This window comes from Pelodiscus sinensis, chromosome 8 (assembly GCF_049634645.1).
Source record: "Pelodiscus sinensis isolate JC-2024 chromosome 8, ASM4963464v1, whole genome shotgun sequence".
In the NCBI taxonomy this organism is placed as follows: domain Eukaryota; kingdom Metazoa; phylum Chordata; order Testudines; family Trionychidae; genus Pelodiscus; species Pelodiscus sinensis.
This window is the reverse complement of record NC_134718.1, coordinates 44,534,541-44,558,313: the sequence shown is the minus strand read 5'-3', so window position 1 is coordinate 44,558,313 and position 23,773 is coordinate 44,534,541. Positions and strand designations below refer to the sequence as shown.

General features: G+C 39.2%; 1 protein-coding gene across 2 annotated transcripts in view; it reads left to right on the top strand.

The window, feature by feature from the left end:
- KNDC1 (kinase non-catalytic C-lobe domain containing 1) overlaps positions 1 to 23,773 on the top strand; it is a 99,356-nt gene that overhangs the window by 29,213 nt on the left and 46,370 nt on the right. For both annotated transcript variants that reach the window (XM_006121025.4, XM_014572503.3), the window contains exons 4-9: positions 1,132 to 1,278; positions 7,111 to 7,228; positions 7,642 to 8,651; positions 15,830 to 15,944; positions 21,224 to 21,295; positions 21,409 to 21,470. In XM_006121025.4, coding sequence (XP_006121087.3) covers positions 1,132 to 1,278; positions 7,111 to 7,228; positions 7,642 to 8,651; positions 15,830 to 15,944; positions 21,224 to 21,295; positions 21,409 to 21,470 — 1,524 coding nt within the window. The remainder of the gene's footprint in view (positions 1 to 1,131; positions 1,279 to 7,110; positions 7,229 to 7,641; positions 8,652 to 15,829; positions 15,945 to 21,223; positions 21,296 to 21,408; positions 21,471 to 23,773) is intronic.

Sequence of the window (23,773 nt, the reverse complement as noted above, 5' to 3'; positions counted from 1 at the left end):
TTCAGCATGTCCAAAAAAGGCCACTCCTCCTCTCTCCCCTTCTCCCTCCCCCAATCTATTGCTGTGTTCCAAACATGATGATATAAAAAGGCAAAGGATTTGCCTTGTTCCTTTTTTTTATTTTTATTTGTTCCATTTCAGCATAAAATCATTTTTACTTTCAGAAATGAAGTATCCAACATCAAAATAAAGAAGTTTTGCAGCTTGATATCTTATGCTGTTTACTGGTTTATAATCCAGTCTATACAACTTGCTATAAAACCAACTTCTAGGCTAATAGAAAAAAATTATTCAATGGAAAAAAATGTGCTTTCCAGCTGAAAGTTCTAGTATACCAGCAGCAAGCACATGGCTACAAATTCAAGCAAAGTTAGTGACCTAGACTCTCTGGTTCAGAAGATTGTTGTTCCTTGTTTATTTTGCAGTTATTACTGTCAGAGTGGGATTCATCCCTGTGTTTTGAAATGCAGTAGAGTAGTGCTGGGAGACTAGCAGGAGTACAGAAATGATTGTTCTCCTTATCGTGTAATACATGTTTTCGATGTCCATGCTTCTTGTTCTGTGTACCTTTTCACCAACGATGTCAGTGTTTCTCATCTTATCACAGGGATTCTACCAGGCCATCAATGATCCTTAGTACACATTGTGCTTTTTCTTGGTTATGTAGCACTAACTTTAGTCTGTGCCAACTTTAGCTAAGTGCCATGAGATTGAATAGAGCCTGTTCTTGATGTTCAGCTGCAGTTTCTCCCAGGCCTGTCAGGAATCTAATGTGAGGACCATAAAATCTTCCCATATTCTTCTGTCTTGCTATTCACACACGTTAGGAGGGTCAAAAGCTTTTGTATGCAAAATGTATCTGATATAAATTTGAATCTTAATTCTCAGACATCATAAGAAGAAGGGTTATAAGCATGCAACCTGATAATTCTTTTTATCAACATGCTTTTCCATAATACTGCTAAAAATAATAGTTCAGCTTTTGGACACTAAAAATAACGCTGAAGTATGTCTTTTGCTTTCAGATGCTGCTAGAATAGAAGTTATCTATATAAAATGAATAGGGATATGGCTTGTTGTCTTAATGGTGAATTAATACGTTATTTAATAACCTATTTATACTTCATGCAGGCACATATCTATTCTTTGGGTGCGACCCTGAAAGCAGCAATTGAGTATGTGACCGAGCCTGAAACAGAGTCAGAGTTTGAGCAGGATCTACAGACTCTTCTGGAACAAATGCAAGAAGAGAATCCTGAAGACAGGCCAGATATTGAGGTAAAGTATCCAACTATGATTTTAAAAACAACAAGCTTTTAGTAAGCTAGCCTTTTCCATGCCTGTATATAAGAAACAGAAGAGACTTTTTTAATGAAGGGTGTCCAGATTGTATAACTGACCTGAAGTGTCTTCTGAGTTAGACGTCGAAGAAAAAGGAAATAATTTTTCTTTGTTTATAAATGTAGAGTAGTGGTTCTCAAACTCTGTCAGGACCTCATTGTGACCCACACTGCTGTTTTAATGTGGTTGCCAGGGCTGGCATAGTCTTGCTGGGGCCTGGGTCTAGAGGCTAAAGCTGAAGCCTGAGCCCCATCACTCGGGGCTGAAGATGAAACCTCCTCCCTTCCCCAAGGGCCAAAGCCTAAGTGATTCAGTCCTGGACAGCAGGGCTCACATTATAGGTCAATTTGGTCTCCCATTGGGGTGTTGGTGGGCATAGGTTTTGGTGCCCCCCTCCGCCCCCCGGGGCGTGTAATAGTTTTTGTTGGCAGAAGTGGGTTGTGGTGCAACGAAGGTCTAGAACACCTGATGTTGAGAAGAGACTAGAAATTACTTGATGGTAATTGTAGGTCCCAGAAGTTTGTAAATGTAAAATATGCACCTTTGCACATTGTGAGGAAATGCTCTCTGCCTGTCCTTCCCCCCCCACAGCATCACTGGCCATGACTCCTGGCCACTGTGAGCAATGGAGGGGGTTCCTGCAGAGTTGTCCCCTGCAGCATGCAGAGCTGCTTCCTCCCTCTCCCTCTCCTCCCCTCCCCTCCCCTCCCCGCTACCCCACAGATCTGGCCCGTGGGCTCTGCCTGGTGGCTATCTTATGGACCATAGGTTCTCCCACCCCTGATCCAGATGAGTTGGTGTATTTCTTGAAGGACCTCTGATTACCTCGAAGATGAGAACCACTGATGTGTAAGACTTTGCAAAATGATGTATTCAGAGAATCTGTATGTTGAGTATTCTTTCCTTTACTCTTCACTATTTTGTGTCTCATGAATAGTTTTTGGTGTAATTCCGTGGTCCCCAACACGGTGCCTGTGGGCACCATGGCACCCGCAGAGGCATTTATATGTGCCCACACCGGCTTTTTAAAACTACTTACATTCACCCCTGCTTAGAGCAGGGTCGGCAGCCTGGGGCCTGCAAGGGCCCGATGCGGCGCTTTGGAGGCTTGAGTCCTGCCCCCACCGCAGCAGGCAGCCCGCGAAGGTGCTTCAGTAGCTGGAGCAAACCCCACACTGGTTGGGTCTGGCTGCAAGGCAGCAACAACCCCTCTTCTTCCCCCCTCCCCCCCACGCAAAACAGTTGTGGCAGGACCCTTTGTGGTACAGGAGCTGTGAGTCGGCAGGGAAGGATCCCTCATGGCTGCTTCCACCCCCCGCACAAGCCCATTGGCCGGACCTGGACAATGGCAGCTGTGGGAACCTACCAATCCCCAAGCATGTGGCCAGGCAGGTCCTGTGGGAGAAACAGGAGAGCAGCGCGTCTCGCTTGTAATTGTCTAGCCCCCCAGCTACTCCCACTCCAATATCTTCACCCATAGAACTCTCCTCCCAGACTCTGCACCCCAATCCCCTGCCCTGAGGCACAATCCAAACCCCTGGCCTGACACCCCCACCTCCAGTAAAATGTCTGGTATTTTCAGTTTCTCATCTGGAAAGCCACTTGGGACATTCTTCCCCTGCCATGTGGAAGGGAGTGTGAAATTTAAAGGTGCCATGATTTGGGGGGGGGGGGGGGTGGAGGTGTGCATTTTTTGCTCAACATTTGAACATCCCCCTCCCTTCTTATTAATGCAGAATTTTGTTTAAAAATGAATTACAATATAATTCAAATAATTATCCAATTAAATAACGTTTCTATCATATTTACCCAATTCACATTTAATAGGAAAATAGCCTTCAATTTCATATTTGATGCCTTTTTTTCTATTTTTTTCTCCAATGGGGGGGGGGCAGGCGGCACAAAATTCACATTCTTCCTCCTGCCATGGTGGGGATGGGGAGTGTGAGATTTAAAGGTGCCATGGTTTTGTTTTGTTTTTGTTTTTTTTGGAGGGGAGGGTGCTTTTTTTTGTTCAACAATTGGACATCCCCCCCCTTTTATTAATGCAGAATTTTGTTTTAAAATGAATTACAATATAATTAAAATAAAAATTACAATATAATTAAAATAAAAATTAGAAACTTAATTTAGTTGGATATCAACTTTACCCAATTCACATTTAATATTCACACCAATATTTAAAAAGGGCTCTAGAGGCGATCCTGGCAATTACAGACCAGTAAGTCTAACGTCAGAACTGGGCAAATTAGTCGAAACAATAGTACAGAATAAAATTGTGAAGCATGTAAAAGAACATAATTTGTTGGACAAAAGTCAATGTGGTTTCTGTAAAGGGAAATCATGGCTTACTAATCTGTTAGGGTATGTCTACACTACCACCGTAGTTCGAACTAGGGTGGTTAATGTAGGCAACCAGAGTTGCAAATGAAGCCCGGTACCACGAGGAGTAACGGTAGTTCGGAATAGGAAGCCTAATCCGAACTACCTAGTTTGTGCCGCGTGTAGCCGCGGGTACGGAGTCTGAACTAGCGGACATTTAAAAATGGCGGCGCCCGACAAGATGCAAATGAAGCCCAGGAAATTGAAATCCCGGGCTTCATTTGCAACTCCGGTTGCCTACATTAACCACCCTAGTTCAAACTAGGGTGGTAGTGTAGACCTACCCTTAGAGTTCTTTGAAGGGATTAACAAACATGCGGACAAGGGGGATCCAGTAGATACAGTATACTTAGATTTTCAGAACGCCTTTAACAAGGTCCCTCACCAAAGGCTCTTGTGTAAATTACATGGCCATGGGATAAGAGGGAAGGTCCTTTCTTGGATTGAGAACTGGTTAAAAGACAGGAAACAAAGTGTAGGAGTTAATAGTAAGTTTTCAGACTGGAGAACGGTAACTAGTGGTGTCCCCCAAGGGTCAGTCCTGGGACCAATCCTTTTCAACTTATTCATAAATGATCTGGAGAAAGGGGAAAGCAGTGAGGTGGTAAAGTTTGCAGATGATACCAAACTGTTTAGCATAGTCAAGACAGAAGCAGACTGTGAGGGACTCCAAGAAGATCTCACCAAACTGAGTGAGTGGGCAACAAAATGGCAAACGAAATTTAATGTGGATAAGTGTAAAGTAATGCATATTGGGGAAAAATAACCCCAACTATACGTACAGTTGGATGGGGGCTAATTTGGCTATGACAAATCAGGAAAGAGATCTTGGAGTTATTGTGGACAGTTCTCTGAAAACTTCCACACAGTGTGCAGCGGCGGTCAAAAAGGCAAATAGGATGCTAGGAATTATTAAGAAAGGGATAGAAAATAAGACCAGAATATTTTACTGCCCCTGTATAAAACTATGGTACGCCCACATCTTGAATACTGTGTACAGATGTGGTCTCCTCACCTCAAAGAAGATATTTTGGCCTTGGAAAGGGTTCAGAAAAAGGCAACTAAAATGATTAGGGGTTTGGAACCGGTCCCATATGAGGAGAGGCTAAAGAGACTAGGACTTTTCAGTTTAGAAAAGAGGAGACTAAGGGGGGATATGATAGAAGTATATACAATCATGAGTGGTGTGGAGAGGGATGATAAAGAAAAGTTATTTATTAGTTCCCTAAATAGAAGAACTAGAGGACACCAACTGAAATTAATGGGTAGCAGGTTTAAAACTAATAAAAGAAAGTTCTTCTTCACACAGCATGTAGTCAACCTGTGGAACTCCTTGTCAGAGGAGGCTGTGAAGGGTAGGACTATAATAGAATTTAAAGAGAAGCTAGATAATTTTATGGAGGTTGGCTCCATAAAAGGCTATTAGCCAGGAGATAAAATGGTGTCCTTGGCCTTTGTTTGTCAGAGGCTGGAGAGGGATGGCAGGAGACAAATCGCTTGATCACTGTCTTCAGTCCACCCTCTCTGGGACACCTGGTGCTGGCCACTGTCAGCAGGCAGGAAACTGGGCTAGATGGACCTTTGGTCTGACCAAGTACAGCTGTTCTTATGTTCTAATATGAAAATAGCCTTCAGTTTCACATTTGACGCCTTTTTTTGTTGGCGTCCGCCACACTCTTCTGAAAACATGAATGTGCTATTGGCCACAAAAAGGTTGGGGACCACTGGTGTAATTTGTTTGCATTAATTTTCTATTTATATAGTCCAAGAATACCAGAAGGGTATTATAGCTTGGGTTATAACTTGTTTTTTCTTTACCAGTGGGTCTCAACTTGTTCAGTATGAAAAGGCTTTAGACCAACCTTTTTGCCTGAGGTCAAGAGATATCTATCTATCGTTTGGACAGATTCTGTCTCTCTCATTCTGTTCCATTCGTTATGTTCACTTGCCATTAAGTCAGTGGAAAACACCTGTGATTCCCCTACTGGGGATCATCCAGTCACGGGGCAGTCCTCTTTGGCATAAAGCTGGCATGGCCGGTTCCTATATCTCTTTCCCCACAGCAGGCACAGAAGTGATTGGAAGATACATTGTGCTTTCAGCTATCTCAGGATGACATGTGGCCCCTAAGAGTTAGTTGGCAACTTACACAACCTAGGTCATTCTCCAGACTGCTCAGTGATGGACTAGTGCAGAGAATCAGAGGTGTGATCGGTTGGTAGTTCTCAGTGCCTCCTTTTTCTCTCCTCTCTTTGAGGTGGTTTTGAATGGAGCATGGAATCCAATCCTTTGCAGGTAGCTCCCAGACTCAGACTAACCCAGTGGTTGGCATCCTGCGGCCCAAGAGTCACATGAAGCTCATCAGGGATCTCTGTGTGGCCCATTTTGTTTACAGTTGCCCACATGCAGGGTTGCCAGATTCCACTGGTTTCCATCCATGACTTTTTTTTTTCCGATCTGTAATTACTGAAGTGACACACACAAAGCGAGGGCTCATGAAATGAGGTGTGTGCTAATTGAACACAACACTAATTGTGAGTTGTGAGCTCCCTCTGCATCCAATCAAAGCACTGCTATGGTTCAACCCTCACACTCCACAAATTCTAGGTACACAAGTGCAGTCAGCAAAACTACCCTATCCCAGAAGACTGTCTTGATTGTGACAATCTTGTGGTTCACTGAGGTAAAGGAGGGCCTCTCGTGTGGCCCACTCACTAGCTAGGTTGCTCATCACTATGCTATGCCATTTGAATGCCTACACTACTGTTCCATCCAGCCTGGCGCATAAGCAAACAATGAGTCAGCCAGAACCACTTTCTTCCCTCCTGATGTTATGTAATGCGTGATCAGAAGGTGAGTGAAAGCAGCTGCTCAGAGCCCTCCTGGCACACACATCTGTACTGTTCCTGTGACTGATAGCAGTGGGATGCAGTTGTGAGGGTTGAGCTCTCCATCCTCCCCATAGTGACAGCCAATCTGTAATCAAATAAAAACTTTTATATGAACACAGGCAACAATTTAGGGCAATTGTAAAATAGTGGAGTTGACTTTAATTTTGAACCCTCAGAGTAAATGATTTATGTAAAATTTAATTTTACAATAGTTCTCTATAGCATTTTTTCCTAAGATTTCTTATATCTAAAATTGTGATATAACTTGAAATATAACATTAAATAATTTTGTAGTAGCTCGTGCTAGAAATAAATGAATGTAAAGTTAACAATGTACTATACATACAATATATTGCAAAATGATAAGAGTCCACAGGGTCTACCTGTTGGCAGATTCCAAGGTGCTCTGTATAACAGTGATAATTTTAAGCGAAAAAGCTTGGATAATTTATTTACCTTAAATAACCAGTAAATGTTTAACTTTAATTGTCTATAGAGTATCATATCATTATGTGAAGAAAAATTGAAGTTTACTTCCTCAAGTAATATTTGTCGAAGTCTATCTGCTGTTGGAAGAAGGGTGCTCTCAATAGAATCATTTGGTACTTTTCAAGGTAAACTTAATGTATTTCAGATTAAAATAATATTTTTCAGGAAGTCCTAATACACGCTTAATCAAAGAGTGTGATCTGCAAATATTATATTCTGTCACTGTACTTGTTTCTGTTGCTTAGAAAATAGAACCTATTTAATAACACTTGCATCAAAATATATGTGGATTGTCTTTTATTAAGAGAGCCAAACATTCAGTGAAAATAAACTTCCACTGAACAGTTAGTTTTCGATTCTGATTTATAATGACTTTAAAATGTTGTCCTTTCAGATTAAAAATGAGATGCTCAGAATCTTTTTCTATAATGTAAAAGGGGGAGGAGGGACAAAACCCTGCAAAGCATAAAAGAAAAGTTTTAGAAAACATGAAAGGTTTAAGCATATTTTTAATGTGCACCTCTGTTTTTGCATCTAGACAGCTGTGATAACATGTGGAAGGGAAAAGTGTGTCAGAGAAATGTGGAATTTAAATTATACACAAACGAAAAAAACAACACAGAAGGTGATTCCTCTTCAATGGAAGACATGACCTCAAGCTATCACAGAGCCTCTTCTGAAGCTAATATGGCCTTGAATGCAAGAGAATGTGGTTTAAAGGAAATGCAAGTTTATCTGGATAATGAAAGATGTCAACATTCACAACTTGCAGCTCAAACTAGAAAGAGCAAAGAAGAGGACAACCATGTATTATATAATGAAAGATGTGCTAACATATTTTTGGAGACCAAACCATTTACTAATGACCTAGAGAGAAATGGTTTTAAAAAAGGTTGTTTGAGAAAAATGAAAACTTTTCCAAAGCTACCACTTGAAGTTACAGACACGAATAATGTTTTAACATCTCTAACAAACAATGGACTTCTGATTCATAAAAAACAATCACTAACACATGACTCGGTACATCTAGAAAATAATCAGGTCGATTCAAAGAGAAAACTTAGTCCATTCAATATTAATAATCCACCAAGAATAAAACCAAAGAATTACCAAGTCTCTGATCTTCAATTAGATGCATCTTGCATATGCACGCAGGTCTCTGGCATGTATCATGAAGAATATATGCCATCTGTTAAGGATAAAAATAAAGTTTCTTTGGCATGTAAGCATATAGAAGAATATTCTCAGGCTACCTCTGAAACTCAACATACCAATGACACATTAAAAATCTCAGATCAGTCAGCTGCTGGAACAGAAATAATAGACAATTATTCAGCACGGGAGGACTGTATCGAAACTTTTCAAGGGTCAAATAAAAATTGTTTATCACATCTTAATAAGATGACTTCAGTGTTATCAAAAAACAATAGGAATGGATATGGGTCAAGCCTAATTAGTTCTCCAGAATTGCTCAATATTGTGAGGAGTACAAACAATAACGAAAATCACTGTGGAAGCAGAGAATCAGAAGTCAAAAGTAATGAGCAGGTAGTACAAACAAAATCTTCATTATATAGTTGCTGTAGTCATTTATGCGGAGAGGAAATGACTTGAATATTATGTGTTATCCTTGTCTTTCCCCAAGTTAACCTAGCTTTTATAAAGTAGGATCTCACAAATCTGCATGCGTTAAAATTCACATAATGAATTCGATCTGTCCCTTTTTCTCACCAAAGATTTATAGGTAAGATGTCAAAGTAAGGAGTCCTGATTCTGAAGCCTTCATCATTTTAACATTTTTTCCAGGCTATACTTCTGTATGCTCACTAGTATGTTACAAAGTGGCAGCATATAATTTTAAATTAAAAACCATTTCTTGGGATAAAGCACGAAGTATATTTTGATCAACTATCTTTGGGGGTTGTTTTGGGGAAGGTTGGGTTGCTTTTGTGTTTCAGGAGGGTCATATATTTACTGACTCTCAAAATTCACCAAGTCGCAGTGAGCCTTCCAGGCATTAATAAGAATTAAGAGTGCTCAGGTGAGCTCCTGGCTTCACTCCTTTTTGTCTTTTAAAGCCATATGCATATTTAAGTTTATTTCAGAATTGTATAAATATATTCATCTTCCATTCTTAAAGGCCCATCTTTATATGTGCTATGTTACATTTCATAGTATGTATATATTATGTGTATGCATAATTGCATTCTGATACATTGACCAAAAATGTTTAGCTTCTAAGAAAAGCCAAAAAAGGGATGGAGTGGTGGAAGGAGAGAGTTGATGCTATTAGTGGTGTTTGCTAGACAATTGGTGCAACATTGACTACTTTTTGAAAGTTCTCAGAGTGGACAAGTTTTAGTCTGATTAGATGCTTTTCTCTTGTGTCACACTTGAACAAACCATGGAATAGGAGAATTTGTGAATATCTACTCGTGCTGTTTAAGCTTCTCTGGTTATGCTGTAACTTGTACAGAGTGAACAGCATGAAAGTTCTGTCCACGCTGGATTTGCATAATTTTGCCTAAAATGGAGGTTTCCTTTTAAAAATTAAATCCAATAAAATTATGTAAAGAAAAGATTGATCAACCTGCCTGCCATAAGAGTCTCTGCCTTATATCAGGTCTCAACTTTCAGGTATCTCCCCCTCAGCCTGAATAGTGGCAAATAACAAACAGATACCTAACTGAAGTGTATGTGATACAGCTAGGCTTCTGCATTATCAAAAAGGAACTCCATCTTGAAGACTTTATACCCTCACTTACATCTACACCCCCACATTGTTCCTGCCTACCAGGATCACAGTGCAAGCATGGACAAACTCCATTGGGTTCAGATTGCAGGGAATTCTTCTAACTACAGACACAGTGCCCCTGTGTTCTGTTCTAACCCCATGGATTTTTCATTTTCTTTGGCTTGTAAGATATTTGTTGCAGGTAATTATTTTTATCTGACCTTCTGTTATTTCCATTTATTCTGCTTACTCTTTGGGGGATGGGGGAAGTCAAATCGAAAATCAATCTAATATCTTTGTGCATGATGCAGTGATTATCAATTCCATTGAGTTTCCATGCACCTACTTTATTTCATAGTCGTGTGTGTGTGTGTGTGTGTGTGTGTCTGTCTGTCTGTAGCCTGCTCCTTCTGGACACAGATTTAATAAGTGTTTTTTACCTTTCACCTCCTCTCTTTCAGTGAGAAGTAGTATTTCCCCCACCACTACCACCTTGAATTCAGATATAAAACTCTCATTGTACTCTCATAGGGTAAGGATTTCACCCTGGATATTGTCTTAGTTAAGAATTCTGCATAAAATTTCAGGCTATGATAAATGAATACTTAATGCTCAAGAGACCCTATTAAAATCCAGAAGCTCTCCTAGGTCTGTGCCTAACATAGGATCTAGAAAAAAATCTACTACTGGCTTAAAGAAAGGGCCTTAGTGTGATAAGTTTATCTCACAGGAAGTTCTAGCTTTTTTGCAAACAAGATGTTGACAAAGGCATTGTCACATGTTCTCTGAGGTGTTGTGGTACTGCTCTCCTAAAAGAGCACCACTGACATTAATTTTTGTCCAAAACAATTCCTTAAAGTTCTAAAATTAAGTTGCCTTCTTAAGTAGATGTTTTTCACCTATCAACTAAACATGGAGTCATGGGCTCTTTGTAAATCCTCCTTTTAAAGGAAGGTTTTTTAAAAGCTAGCAACTGTCTTTCTGTTTTTAGTACCAAATGTATTTGTCTTCTGCAGTTTCCAATATATGGTAGCCTTTGCCTACAGAATCCCCTCCCCGTTTTTTTTTTTTTGTTTGTTTTTTTTAATCTCTATTCTTAGAGTTTGCAAAGGGGTATGACCCCTTTTGTGTGTAAGTGCCACACCTAATTTTTTTCCCCACGTGTCCTGAATCTTATGTGCTTTTTCCAGTGAGGCCAAAAGAGACTCTAATTTCTATAGAACACTTTTTTTTTTCTTGGAATTGAACACACAATTTGCATGTGAGTGTTTTTTATTTACTGCAAGGGAACAAAGAGGGGATATGAGAATGTACTTTGCCACCTTTTCTCCTGAATAGGTAATGTGTATGTGAATTGATCTGCAAAGCTACTGTGTACTAGGCATTATATAGTACATATACAAATATCTACAAATACAGTTTTCAGTAGAACTATTCTAGCCTCTCCAAGTATTCTCTAATTATTTAGCATTCCTTCTAAGTCCCATCTAATTTGTGATTAACCTTGTCCACTCTGGAGAATAGACAGGGGTTTTCCTCTCCGAGGATACCTATCTTTCTAATGCCCTAACCCTGCTTCTGGTGTGCTTATGGCTAATTGGCAGTACTAAAAATGCTCACTTGCTAGTGTTGTGCTTCTGCAATGTATATTGTAAGGGCACTTAGTGATAGCTTGTCATTCCATAAATAAATATTTACCACTTCAAGGTTGAGTGGGGATCCTTTATTTCTCTAACCAATTTCATTCCAATCATGTGTATCTCATGCTTTTAAACGGTTTTTATAGAAATACTGTCGCTTTCACACCGGAGAGCCACTAACAGGAACCTTGAGTTAGAGGTTTGTGCTCCAAAATAGTCTATGTTCTGTTGGTCACTCATATCAGTCAAGTGTGACAGAAGTGAAAACCCACTTAGAGAATGACACTGACCATTGGTGGAATATCATTTAAAAAAAATAGTCTGTTTCATCGTGTTCTCTGACAGGACTAATATGTTACTCATTGCCTGATTATGGCTGTTTATAAGATGCCAGCATATGTTCACATAATATATTATTACTCTTGGCATAGAAGGCAGACATAGTATAGATTATTATTCACAGATGTTTGGGTGTGTAAAACTGTGATCAACAATGAGTAATAAGAATATCATGAAACATGTTTTCCTTGTTTTTTTTATCAACATCATTAATAGCCAAAAGTTATTGCTGCCTAGAATGCATATTAATCTATAATATACCTTCACAGTTCTCATCAAAGATACTTTGAAGAAAATATTTCCTTAAACTGGTCTTTGTAAACCGCTTTTAACATGAAAAGTTTACATTCCCAAAATATTGGAAATGCAAGAATTTTGCACAGACTTGTGCATATAAATATATGGCTAGTGGTGCAGTACTATAAATATGGGGCTGGTGGATAAAGTTGATATCAACAAGCTAGCTAATTCAGTGGTGCTACATGCTCTGAATATACTGTCTTTCTTAGACTTCATTTGCTGGACATCTCTAATGGCTATATCTGAAAAGCTTAAATAGGCTTTTAAAGAAAAAAAAAAAAAAGTCCCACTGAATTCAGAGGAACAACAACATGAGAGTAAGGTTTAGTCATATGCTTAAATTATTTCGTGATGTGGGGTAAGGATGTTAAAGGCTACTCGACTATCCAATAAGCAAATGCTTATTGGATAGTCCAGTTGACTAGTTGATTTCCCCTCCCCCTTGCTGCCTCTATTAGATAAAGGCAGGAAAGGGGGTGAGGTACTTCAAAGTACCTGAGATCTGTGTGGTACTACCCCTTTGAAACGCTGCCTTGGCATTTCAAAGCAGTAGTGCCACATGGAGCTGACTCCAGGCTCCATGTGGTGCTACCCCTTTGAAATGCCGTGGCTGGGTACTCCCTAGCTGACCCCAGCAGCATTTCTGTGGAGTCCCTAGCTGATCCTGGGTTTGAGCGGCGCTGCCACTTTGAAATGCACGAGCCCCCACTGGGGACTCTTTTTTTTTTTTTTTTTTTACATTTCAAAGCTAGTACACCATGTGCAGCCTGGGGCCAGTGGGAAGTCCTGCTGACTCCGGGCTCCACATGGGTGCTTCTGCTTTGAAATGTACAAGAGCCCTCGGGGTGGGGGAGGTGCATTTCAAAGTAGAAGTGCCCTTGTGGAGTTCGAAGTCTATAGGACTTCCCACTGGCCCCGGGCTGCACGCAGAGTTCTGCATTCCTCCTTTGAAACGTACAAGATGTGGCAGTACCTATCTCCTTTGAAATGTACATCAACTAGTCAAGTAGTTGATGGAAATTCCATCGACTACTCGACTAGTAAGTTACCATTATTTAACATACTTAATTTGGAGCCTGGAGTAAAAAAAAGAAAAAAATTGCCTCATAGCAATAACTAAGAAAGGCAACATTGCTTCCAAAGTAAACTTCCTTTAATTGGACTCAGTCGAATGGTTATGCTCAAACAAGAGCATGGAGTATTTTCTGACAACATGCATGGTCCTCCTTCTTAATAATTTACACAGGGAGTAGGGACACTCAAGCCCTGATAGCAGCCTTCCTTTTCTTTCCTGTTTCCCTTCTCTCCATAGTGACAAACTTTTGGCATTGCATACCATCTTAGATAACCATTGTCTAGCATTCTATGGAATACATCCAACCAGAGGGGGCAATAACAATATTAGGTACAAGTTGAACCTCTCTAGTCTGGCACCCTCAGATCCTGACTAGTGCCACACCAGACAATTTGCCAAACCATGGGAGGTCAATATTGTCTAGCAGTATTACCAACACTTCCACTGCTTACTGGGCTCTTAGAAGACAGTTAGGGGTAAATTGGTGTTAAATAACAGGACAGAACATTAAGGACTGGGACTGGAGGCTGCAAACAAACTTTATGGGACTGCGGGAAACTTGGCCACACTTCTGATAAATGGACATCCAGCTAACTAAAATCATGCCAGACCCTGGATGTTGCTGGACCAGCAGGTGCTGGACTAGAGATGTTTAACCTCTAAGAAACCAAGGTAACCTCATGATGGAACTACAGGATTCTCTGTAGTCAGTACATTAATACTCCTAAATATCTACAGTTTTTATTTAATCCCTTTCCCCAAAACTGAGATCTAGGACACTTGCCAGAGAAATGTTACTCAGAATACCAAATAAATAATGCTTGTCTGCAACTTTTCTTTTTCCATCCCTCTCATGTCTATTTTTTTCTTATTTTTCTTCTTTGTTACCTTATTAAATTCTACTATCCTGCTGTATTCAATGTTCCTTTGTTTCCTTCATCCTCCCTCTCCTTCTCCCTGTATGTAGTGAGAGCATTTAGGATGTTTCTGCTCCCCTACTAACTTGTGTGTTTCATATTTACTCTCTGCGTTATTTGAGCATTAAGGGTGGAGGCTGTTGCTGTATATGAGCATGGGGAACTAAACCATCTTCCTCCATCCCATGCCAGCGATTCATTAGCTCCTTGATTTGGTAAGAAGCACTCGATATGTGAAGTAGAGGAAGCAATCTGGGTACAAAAGGAGGAAAGGTATTATCAGCTTTCTGTGCAGAAGCTTTGAGTTCCTTTCAGAGTTGCAGACTGCAACAGCCGGTGGTATGAGCTTTCGTGGGCACAACCCACTTCTTCAGATGATGCCATCTACATGTTTTGTTAGTCTTTAAGGTGCTACTAGACTATTAGTTGTTTAAGTTTTTCCCGTTACAGACTACCTCAGCTACCTCTTTGAAGCTTGTGTGGCTTAAGTTAAAATAGCTTATTTCAGCATTTGGCGCTGTCTACACAGCAGGAAGTCAGAGGAAGAGCACTCATCCTTCAACTTCCCTTACCCCTCGTAAAATGAGGGTTACAGGAGTTGGAGTAAGAAGTCTTCCAGCTCAACATTATTTTGACCTTGTCGAAATAACTGCTTGTAGTGTAACAATGGACTTTATTATTTTGGAATAATGGTAGTCACTACAAAATAACACTGTTGTGTAGATGTACTCAGACTGTCTGAGGAATTTCTTCAACTCTGGCAGTTATCCCATGGCTGAATTTGAAATTTTGAGATTGTATTTTTAGTTTTAAAGACTTTCTCCAGGAGGAAATCATAGGCACAGTTCGGGGTCAAGTCAGAAATCTTACTCCAAAGCAACTATTCATAAATTATAGCCTAGGAAGTACTAGTGCCTACGAAGAAGAGTAAATACTCTTTTGTGTTAGTACAGTAGTATTCCTTTACACTAGTGTGATGGCCATGTATAAATATCTAGCTTGATTAACAAGCTACACCTTTTAGTTATGCAGTATGCCACTGGTGTACATTTAAGTTGTCAACAATTACTAAAAATAATAAAATGTTCTACTTACACATAATCCTGACATTTTTTGGTTCAGTGTTATGTAACTTGTTTCACAGAAGTACAAGAAACATTGATGAAATCTTTAAGGTAAGATCTATATGCTACTGTTAAGATAGATCAGAATTGCTGCTCTTTGCAGTTCCTGCACAGGAGTATTCTTTAATCCCACTCCTGCTATTATGCCAGTGGTCCTATGGAACCTATGGGATCCCAGGCCTCCTGCAGGGCTCTCCATGTGTCTCATGCAGGACTCTACCAGGCAGTGTCTCTTCTTTAATTACTTCTGTCATCATGCTGCAAAGAATCTTTATGTAGTGATAAGCAAGAAGATTTCAAACGGACCAGCTCTCCAGAAATACATTTCCCACCCCCCTTTCTGTTAAAGCTAATTTAAATTTAGTTTTTTTTCTGTGTTTCAGACATTTAGAATCAATTTATCTTGTAGTTGTGCAAAGGTTTTTCTATGGGAAGTTACCAGTGACATTTAGTAACAATAAATGGAATAAAATGTCTAAGCCCAATGCCTTTAAAATGTGTTCCTTTAGTTTAAAGTACTTTTTATCCAAATGTCAGATACTTTTACTTTTAGAAATGTTTGTCTTATAACTTCTTTCCCTCCTATTTTATTTTCAGTGCATCTCTCTGAAACTACTTTTGTCTCGGTATGGTAAGCCATTGAAAGACTATGAACTCTGGGCATTATGTCATGAATGCTTATTTACTCTGCAGACTTACCTAGATTATCCAGGTATTGCCTTTGTGGCTTCTAAATACTCTAAATGTATATTCACTGTTTAGTATCTTGCATAAATTATTGCTGAATATAGATCAGGATTTTTCACTGCATATGTCAATTTAAATGTTTCTTCTACAACTCAAATGAAACCTGAAATCTTAAAATATTGTGGTTAATTTCAGTTAGAGGCTGTGATTTTAAATTTTTAGTGCACTTGGAGTTAAGGGGTGTGTGTGTGTGTGTGTGTGTGTGTGTGTGTGTGTTTTGGTCTTTTAGTATGTCGGAGGAAATACATAAAGTGATTAATTTCCTTTGGTGAGAATCTGTGCTTTACCTTTAACAAGCACATGGAAGACTCCTGTATGTTCCAGCATCCTTCTGGGATTACATAGTGTTGGATCCCCACAGTGTTGTTTGCTGAGGCTCTCTCTCTTCCTCTTCCCCCTTCTCACACATGTCCCTATATCAGGCTGTAATGGGGGAATCCTCCCACAGCTGGAACCTGGACACTTAAGACCCCTGTTTACTACTGTGCCCTCTGGCATAAAGAGGTTGCAGTGAGGAGGAAGATTTCATGTGTGTTCTCCTGAATTTTAGTAGGAATGTTGAACATATTTCATCTGGCTTACACTAATGATAAACAATTTTAATATAAAGATTTTTTTTCCCTTTGCTTTCTATTTGTTTTAAAATTTTGCCTGAGGATACTAGTTAAATCAGTAGTGAATAAATATAAACATATAAGTAGTAAAATATAATAATTCATATCATTTTAGGATTGTGTTCATTCAGCCATTTTATCTTTTTATAGTATTAAAATTATTAAAGGAAACTAGCTATAAAAGTAGATGTTGTGTCTGTGCACTTTAAGCTATACTGCTCTTCAACTAAACATTTGATAGCTGTGGTGAGTCAGAGAAGATTTCAGCACCATAGTGCATGCCCCTCATGTTTGGAAAGACTCCAAATTACTGCATAGAATGGGCCAGATTCTAACTTAATATGCCTAGGAAACCTCTACTACTGCGCATATACATGCATCCAGAGAGTGGCTGTGTTTCAAGATACTGATGCAGTTTGCATATCTGAGATTTTAACTTTGTCTAGCATTTGATAATTAAAAACTGTTTAATATTACTGGTTTGTATCACAACTTTAAGTGGGGGTATCCTCCCTTCATTCTCCAATCTTCATTTTGGGGTCTTCTGTCTTTCAGTGTGAAACTTTTTTGAGCTAAAAATTGTTCTTCAATTTAGAACCATTCTGATAAGGAAAATGTATTCCCTCTCCCTCTCTGTATTTACTCATTCTAGAACAGCTTTATTTCACTTGATACTTACTGAAACTATTTCTTACTGGTTTTTTAAGACCCCCTTTCCCTCCACATTCTTCAGAATGAGTCATTGTACCCATTCTTGAGTCTTTTTAAAATGTATGAATTTTTAACCTACTTTGTCTTCATTATGGCAGTAAAAGACTGACAGTGTAGAATAATGACAGATTAAATGACAATAGGAAACTGACTGGCTTGAGTGACTGTTAATTTTTAGACTTTAAAATATAGCTTTCTGTAACTAAATTCATTTTAACCAAAGCACCTTTTTTCTTTTCAAATTTGGGAATGATTATTAATTACAGGATTACAAAATATATCTGATTGAAGCATATCAGGCCTGTTACAACCTTTGAGTGGATAGCATTTTATTATACTGTTTACTCTGAATGTGCCCACCCATACCTGAAATCCATTTTATGAAAACCTATACAGTGAATGGTACTGGAACAACATATTCTGTTTTTGTATTAGTTTTTTGAATGAGGGAGTTAGGTATATTAAATGTATATACATATTATAGGCCTTCCTCAGATTAACTACTTTGATTTTAACCTGCCTGACTGTCAGAAGTTCAAAAGCCAATAATGTATCTATTGTGTGATGTTATGATTAATCAATATTTATATTCTATATGCTCATCATGTTCTAGTTAATTTGTAGGATTTGGAAAGTATAAGATGGATCTGTATTTAGAAGAACTAAGTATTAGATATGAGTAAGGCAAGCTGAAATGTAAGGGCTTGTAGACTGAGGCCTGGAAGACTTTAGCTATTTTGGGCCTTGGAGACAAGAAATAAATATGTGATCAAGAAATAACCTAGTTCCCTAAGATTGTGGGAAAAGGAGGTAGCAGCTGTTAAAATGGCAGAAAATTACCCAAATATTAATATTAGATCATAAAATACTGTAAAGGAAACATGGGTCTTCACCACAAGATACAGATTGTCCGTGCTAATGAGAATAAAGGGGATTTACACAGTCTATAGAAAATTGGGGTCCCTTAGGTTTCCTGGGACACAGACCAATAAGAGAAAAGAAGGTTGAGACTTTAATGGATGTATGCAGAATGTAGGTGTAGACAGAATCACATAATAAAAAGAAAGTACCTAGAATGGGAAAATGAAGGTCCCTGTGAGGGACGCCAGCTAGAACCATCCATATACTGATGGTCAAGCTGTGAGATCCATCAAACCTCAACATTATCATTAAGGATATATTACTGTATTTGTAACTTGTGAATAGGCCTGTGTAGAATTTCTATATACTTGGGCAATCATAACTTGTCTTACAAATTTTATTAAAGTTACAATTAAAGACAAGACTAGACCGGGGTAGGCAATAATTTTTATGGGGCGAGGAAATTGGTCAAGGACCACACTCTTCCATTATATTAATGGAGGAGGTCTGGGATGGAAGTTGAGTTCAGGAGGGAGCTTGGGTGAAAGGAAGGAGGGTAGGGTCTGGGAGGGAATTTGGGTGAAGGAGGCAGTTGTGACATGAAGCACTAGACTGGGGTACAGAGGTTTGGATTGTGACCTAGGGCAGCAGGGAGTTGTGACCTGGGGCAGAGGATTGGGGCGCAGGATCTGGAAGGAGGCATGGGTGCAGAAGGGGGGGGAGAGGGATTGGGTTATGTGGGATGGGGGCAGGAGTGAGGGGCAGAGCGTTAAGAGGTGGAGGGACTGGAGTATCAGAGGCAGGCTGTGACTGGGAGACTTACCTGGGTAACCCCCAGCCAGCAGCCCAGCATACTTGTGAGGCAGCTTCCCTGCCTGCCCCACTTCTGCACAGGCTGCAGGAGCTATGTGCACAAATAAATATGAGTCAGAGGGGTATGGTGCTTCGTGTGCTGCCTGGTTTTCAAACGGGCAGGTTTCATTGGCCAGAAATCAGTCAATGTGATTGTGCTGGGGGTGGGGACAGCTCATGAAGCCTGGCTGGGGCTCCCTGCTGCATCTGCAGGCTGGATCTGGTGGCTTGGCCAGCCTCATTTGGCCCACAAGCTGTATTTTGCCCAGCCCTGGACTAGACTTTGTGAATATGTTTGTGGTCACTACCCTTAGTCTTTGGCTTCCTAGAAAGACTAGCCCTAAAGAAAGTAGCAGAGGTGACTTTCACTCTATTAAACCTAAAACTGTAGCTGCCAGAACCAACCTCACACTAGAAAATTCACTTCAAATAAAACAAAAGGCTATACTATGCTGTCCTATGTGTAGGCTTCCCTTCTTGAACATATTTATAAAGCCACCTTTTCTTCCTTCAGATCCCTTATTTTCCAGATAATTAGCTAATTAAGAATGAGGTAGCTCAGCTGCATTTAAAATACCCTATACATCTTTGTATTTTGAGCCTAATCATACACTGGGATCTGGTATTATGGATCTCTGCATGCACAGAGTCCTTTTTTTGCAAATTTGATTATTTCCATTCCTCTTATCTTTTGTAGGCTTCATGCAGAAAGATTCTTTCCCCCTGCAATCTGATCCTTGCAGAACTCCCAATGATTTCAGTGAGGCTCCAGGATTGGCTTCCATGGATCTGATTTCAGGTTCAGGGCATTAAAATCTAAACTTGTTAGAGTGTATATAGTGCAAAGAGTTCCTAGTCCTAATGGTGATTCTGGGCAGTGCCTCAGTTGTTATATAATAAGTAATGATCCCCACTTCCCAGTCCAGGAAAGCATCCCTCTTCAGGACAGTATCGAAGGATGGGACTGTGTACTATTGAAGACAATGGCATTTAAGCATTAAGTTAATCACAGGCTAAGTGCTCTCCTGAGTTGAGGCTAATAACTCAGTTTCCATGCTGTACTGTCTTAACTTGCTTTTTTTGGATTTGTTAATGGCTTTTTCACATTTTTCTCAGATCATATTCAAACTTCTCTCTCTTTTTTAGAATGTATATCATGTAAATTTATTGTCCTAATACTTTTTTTCATAGGAAAAGGCTTTATTTGATGATTTCCCACTGGGGCAGAACCACATTAATCAGATGGCTTATCATATCCAAGTACCTTAAGATGGTCTATACTTTTAAGAACTAAGAGATGAGGTCTTGCCCATCTGTTTTCAATGGTTAAGTTTTTATAAAATGTTCTTACATTCTTAATGTTAAATATAGGAAAATTAGGTTCTTCAGAATTCATCTTAGTTAAAATATTTATGTATCAAATATATTTTTAGAGTAGGGTTGAGGGTCTAATCAGCAAATGCTTATTATGCAAGTGAGAATCTTCTGTAGTGAGCCTACTTGGATAAGTAAAGCTACTTATGCACAAGTGTTTGCTGGATTGGACTTTAAATATTAAAATTCCCAGAGGAGTCATGAATCTGTCTTGCTACCAAACATTCCTTCAATTCCTTTCCAGATAGTGGCACTTCCAGATAGTGGCACTTCTGTGTTCAGTCTCCTTGGCAACATTGCCTCTGCAGTTACTGTCAGTAGTCCCAGTTAATTTCACTTTAGAGGGACCGTAGTTGAGCATTTGTTACATTTAATCTCCACTGTATTATCACTTCAAGGTTTTAGAAGAAAAAGTCTTAGGCTAGTAATTTCATACCTTCAGGTTTATCTTGTGAGGAAACTAGGGAAGATCCAGTCAGAGCTGCTTCTTTTGTTCTCATCTTACATCACTCTTCTGCACTACATGAAAAGAGAATTTACATGCAGTATTGTGATGTTGTTATGAAATTCTTTCTGTTCCTAAAGGTCTAACTTTGTCTTGCTTTCTTGTTTTTATTCTGGGTAATTTTATTAACCTTTTAAAGTTTTTGCTGGTTTGTGTCTCGAGTTTTATTTAAATATATCACACAAACTTAATGTGTTACGTCATTCGTCAGGCTGTTACTAGTAAATATTGTTCGAACAAATTCAGTCATAATTATTGGTGTTTGAAGAATGAATTCTAAGGATGCACTTTGGTATAGCTAAGACTGTCTTGTGACCTATTTTGCAGTGTTTTTATGTTTGGATTCTGTGCTGATTGATTGTCATGGAAATGTTCTCTTTGCTGCTCCAGAAGATGAAGGTAAAACAGTTATTAAAAACTACTCCCTATCCCTGCCTTCTTGCTGTGAAAGGGAGGAAAGCAAATGTGTTACTTTTTGTTTTGTTTTCGTTTGTGTTGTGATTTATTTTTAGAGTATTATGATGCATTTTATCTGGCTCCTGAAATTGAAGAAGTGGATTTTGTTACTGAGAAGGTAATGTCATACGATTCTGAGGCATGTCTGTATCTTACATGTGAGTAGTTATGCATTTTATTTAGGCAAGAAAATAGACTGCTGCATATATCTGCTGTTCACCGAGGCTTGAGGCTGAAAGCTAAATATTTTCAAAATTCAGTGAGTACATCTCTCATCCACCAAATGTTTGGTATTACTTTCATGAATAAAATGATGGCTTCTTATGAAGCACTTCTCATTTTTTTCCCCAAGTATTGAAGTGTGAACCCAAAAATCTATTTTCAAATGCACTTCCATAAAGCTTGATTGCTTTTAATCCATTCACAATGGAAATGGCACTGGAGGCTACAGCATTCTAAATTATTAATTTAATGCAGAAACAAGCACTTCAAAGCTAGGGCTTCAGTCTAGAGTCTCTGTGGGGAATCTACCAGCAGATCTGTGCTGGTATAATTCTACTGCTATTGCTCTACTGGTACAAATCCCTGTGTTACTCCAGAATGTGTGTCCAGGTGGGGAATTACATCAGTATGATAGTGGTATGATTATCAGTAGAATTATGCTGGTATAAATTTCTCCTTAATTCTACAGATAAATTTCTCTATGTAGAGAAATCCTAAGGAACACTCGGCTAAAGAGGATGATAGTAATAAAGAGCACTATGACCTGGTCTACACTTATTTCGAAATAACAAGTAGAGCATCCACACTACTAAGCTCATTTATTTTGAAATAACAGGCTGGTTATTTTGAAATAATAATTCTTACTTTCCATGAGGAATAATGCACATTTCAAAATAGTTATTTGAAATAGTAGTAAGCATGGACACTCCACTGCTGCTATTTTGAAATAAATACTCCTCGGAGTCATTCGAAGTAATTACTCCCCAGTGCTTCCTGGGGCTTTAAGTCAAGGTAGCATGTCCACATTGAGGAGCCTGCTGCCTTTGACTGTTTGCTTCCCTGTAGTGTGGACATTCTATTTCAAAATAGTTATTCAAAATAATTTCCTAGTGTAGATATGCCTGAAGTGTGCTTATTATCTTCAGAACAGTTGCAAACAGCTAGATACTTGTACTATGAAATTGGTCATCATCTTGTGTTTTTGCACCACAATCCTAGGTTCTTTCAATGCTGGGCCTACAGACCAATGCTTGGTCTGTAGCTCTGACCAGGTATTTGATGGAATGCAGCTCCTCCAGGTTTTAGCAGACCAATAAATATTCCATGGTTTGTTTCTGGGTTGTTGGAATAGACCCACTCCACATATTGACTTTTGACCCACGCGTTCTCATTTGAAGTTGGTTTAAACATCTCCAAGTTGACCTATCCTTTTCTGCACTCATGAGAAGGTGTTGGTGGCATCACAGTGCATTTTGACATCCTTGTTTATTTTGAGCCGTGTACCATCTTTCCAGTCATGTATCTGTCAGTGATTTTGTTTTATAAGGAGGTCTGTTGCAGATAGGAAGTTTTGTCCATGATTTCAAGAGGATAACTACTGTTGCAGGGCTACACTGAAGAAGTCCAGTATCTTAAACCTGTTCTAGTTGTACCATTTTGTTTGCTACCACTCTCCTAATAGCTAATGGAGTGACTCTGGGAAGTGATTCTATTCATGTTCGTTGGTTTTAGACTCCTATGGTGGAGTGGCAGCTGTCATTCAACACAGGGTCCAATTTCTTTGCATGAGCAGATCCTTTCTACATCAGACAAGTATATTTGATCATCGCAGAACAAAGTGAAGTGCAGTTGTTCTGTTTGTATGGTTCCCCGTTTTTAACTTCCAAGCTTCCTGTATGAGTTGTTCTAGATGCTAACTTTGCATTTAGTCTTTTCCATGTGCACTTTAAAGGTGAGAGTGTGGTCTATCATTGCTTCAAGATAGACAGGATTCCAGCAATGGGCAAATGATAACCCATTCCAGATAAGTTGTCTGTTGACCTCATGATTGTGAAGATGGAAGACTCACTTGCTTTTTGGCAGCGTTAGCATGCAATTGGCATTTCTTGTAATAAACTGAGAGCCTGGACAGCACCAATATTTAGTCTGTCTGTTGCTGGTTCCTCTTAAATTGCGTCTTTGTTAAAAAGCTACTCAGACTTCTTCAAAGGCCTCAGAGCTGATGCTGTGGTTTGAACTGAACATGCAAAATGGCAGTTTTAGCATAAAGTGGAAAATTTAAGCATCCAAAGGCTACAGTTTTTGTTGCTTTTTAGATTGCTTGATGTTAATAACGTAAGATGTATACAAATTTTAGATTTGCTGGTCTCTTTCTAGTTTTTATCAAACTCCAGATTTTGGTGAGGGTTTCTTAGTATT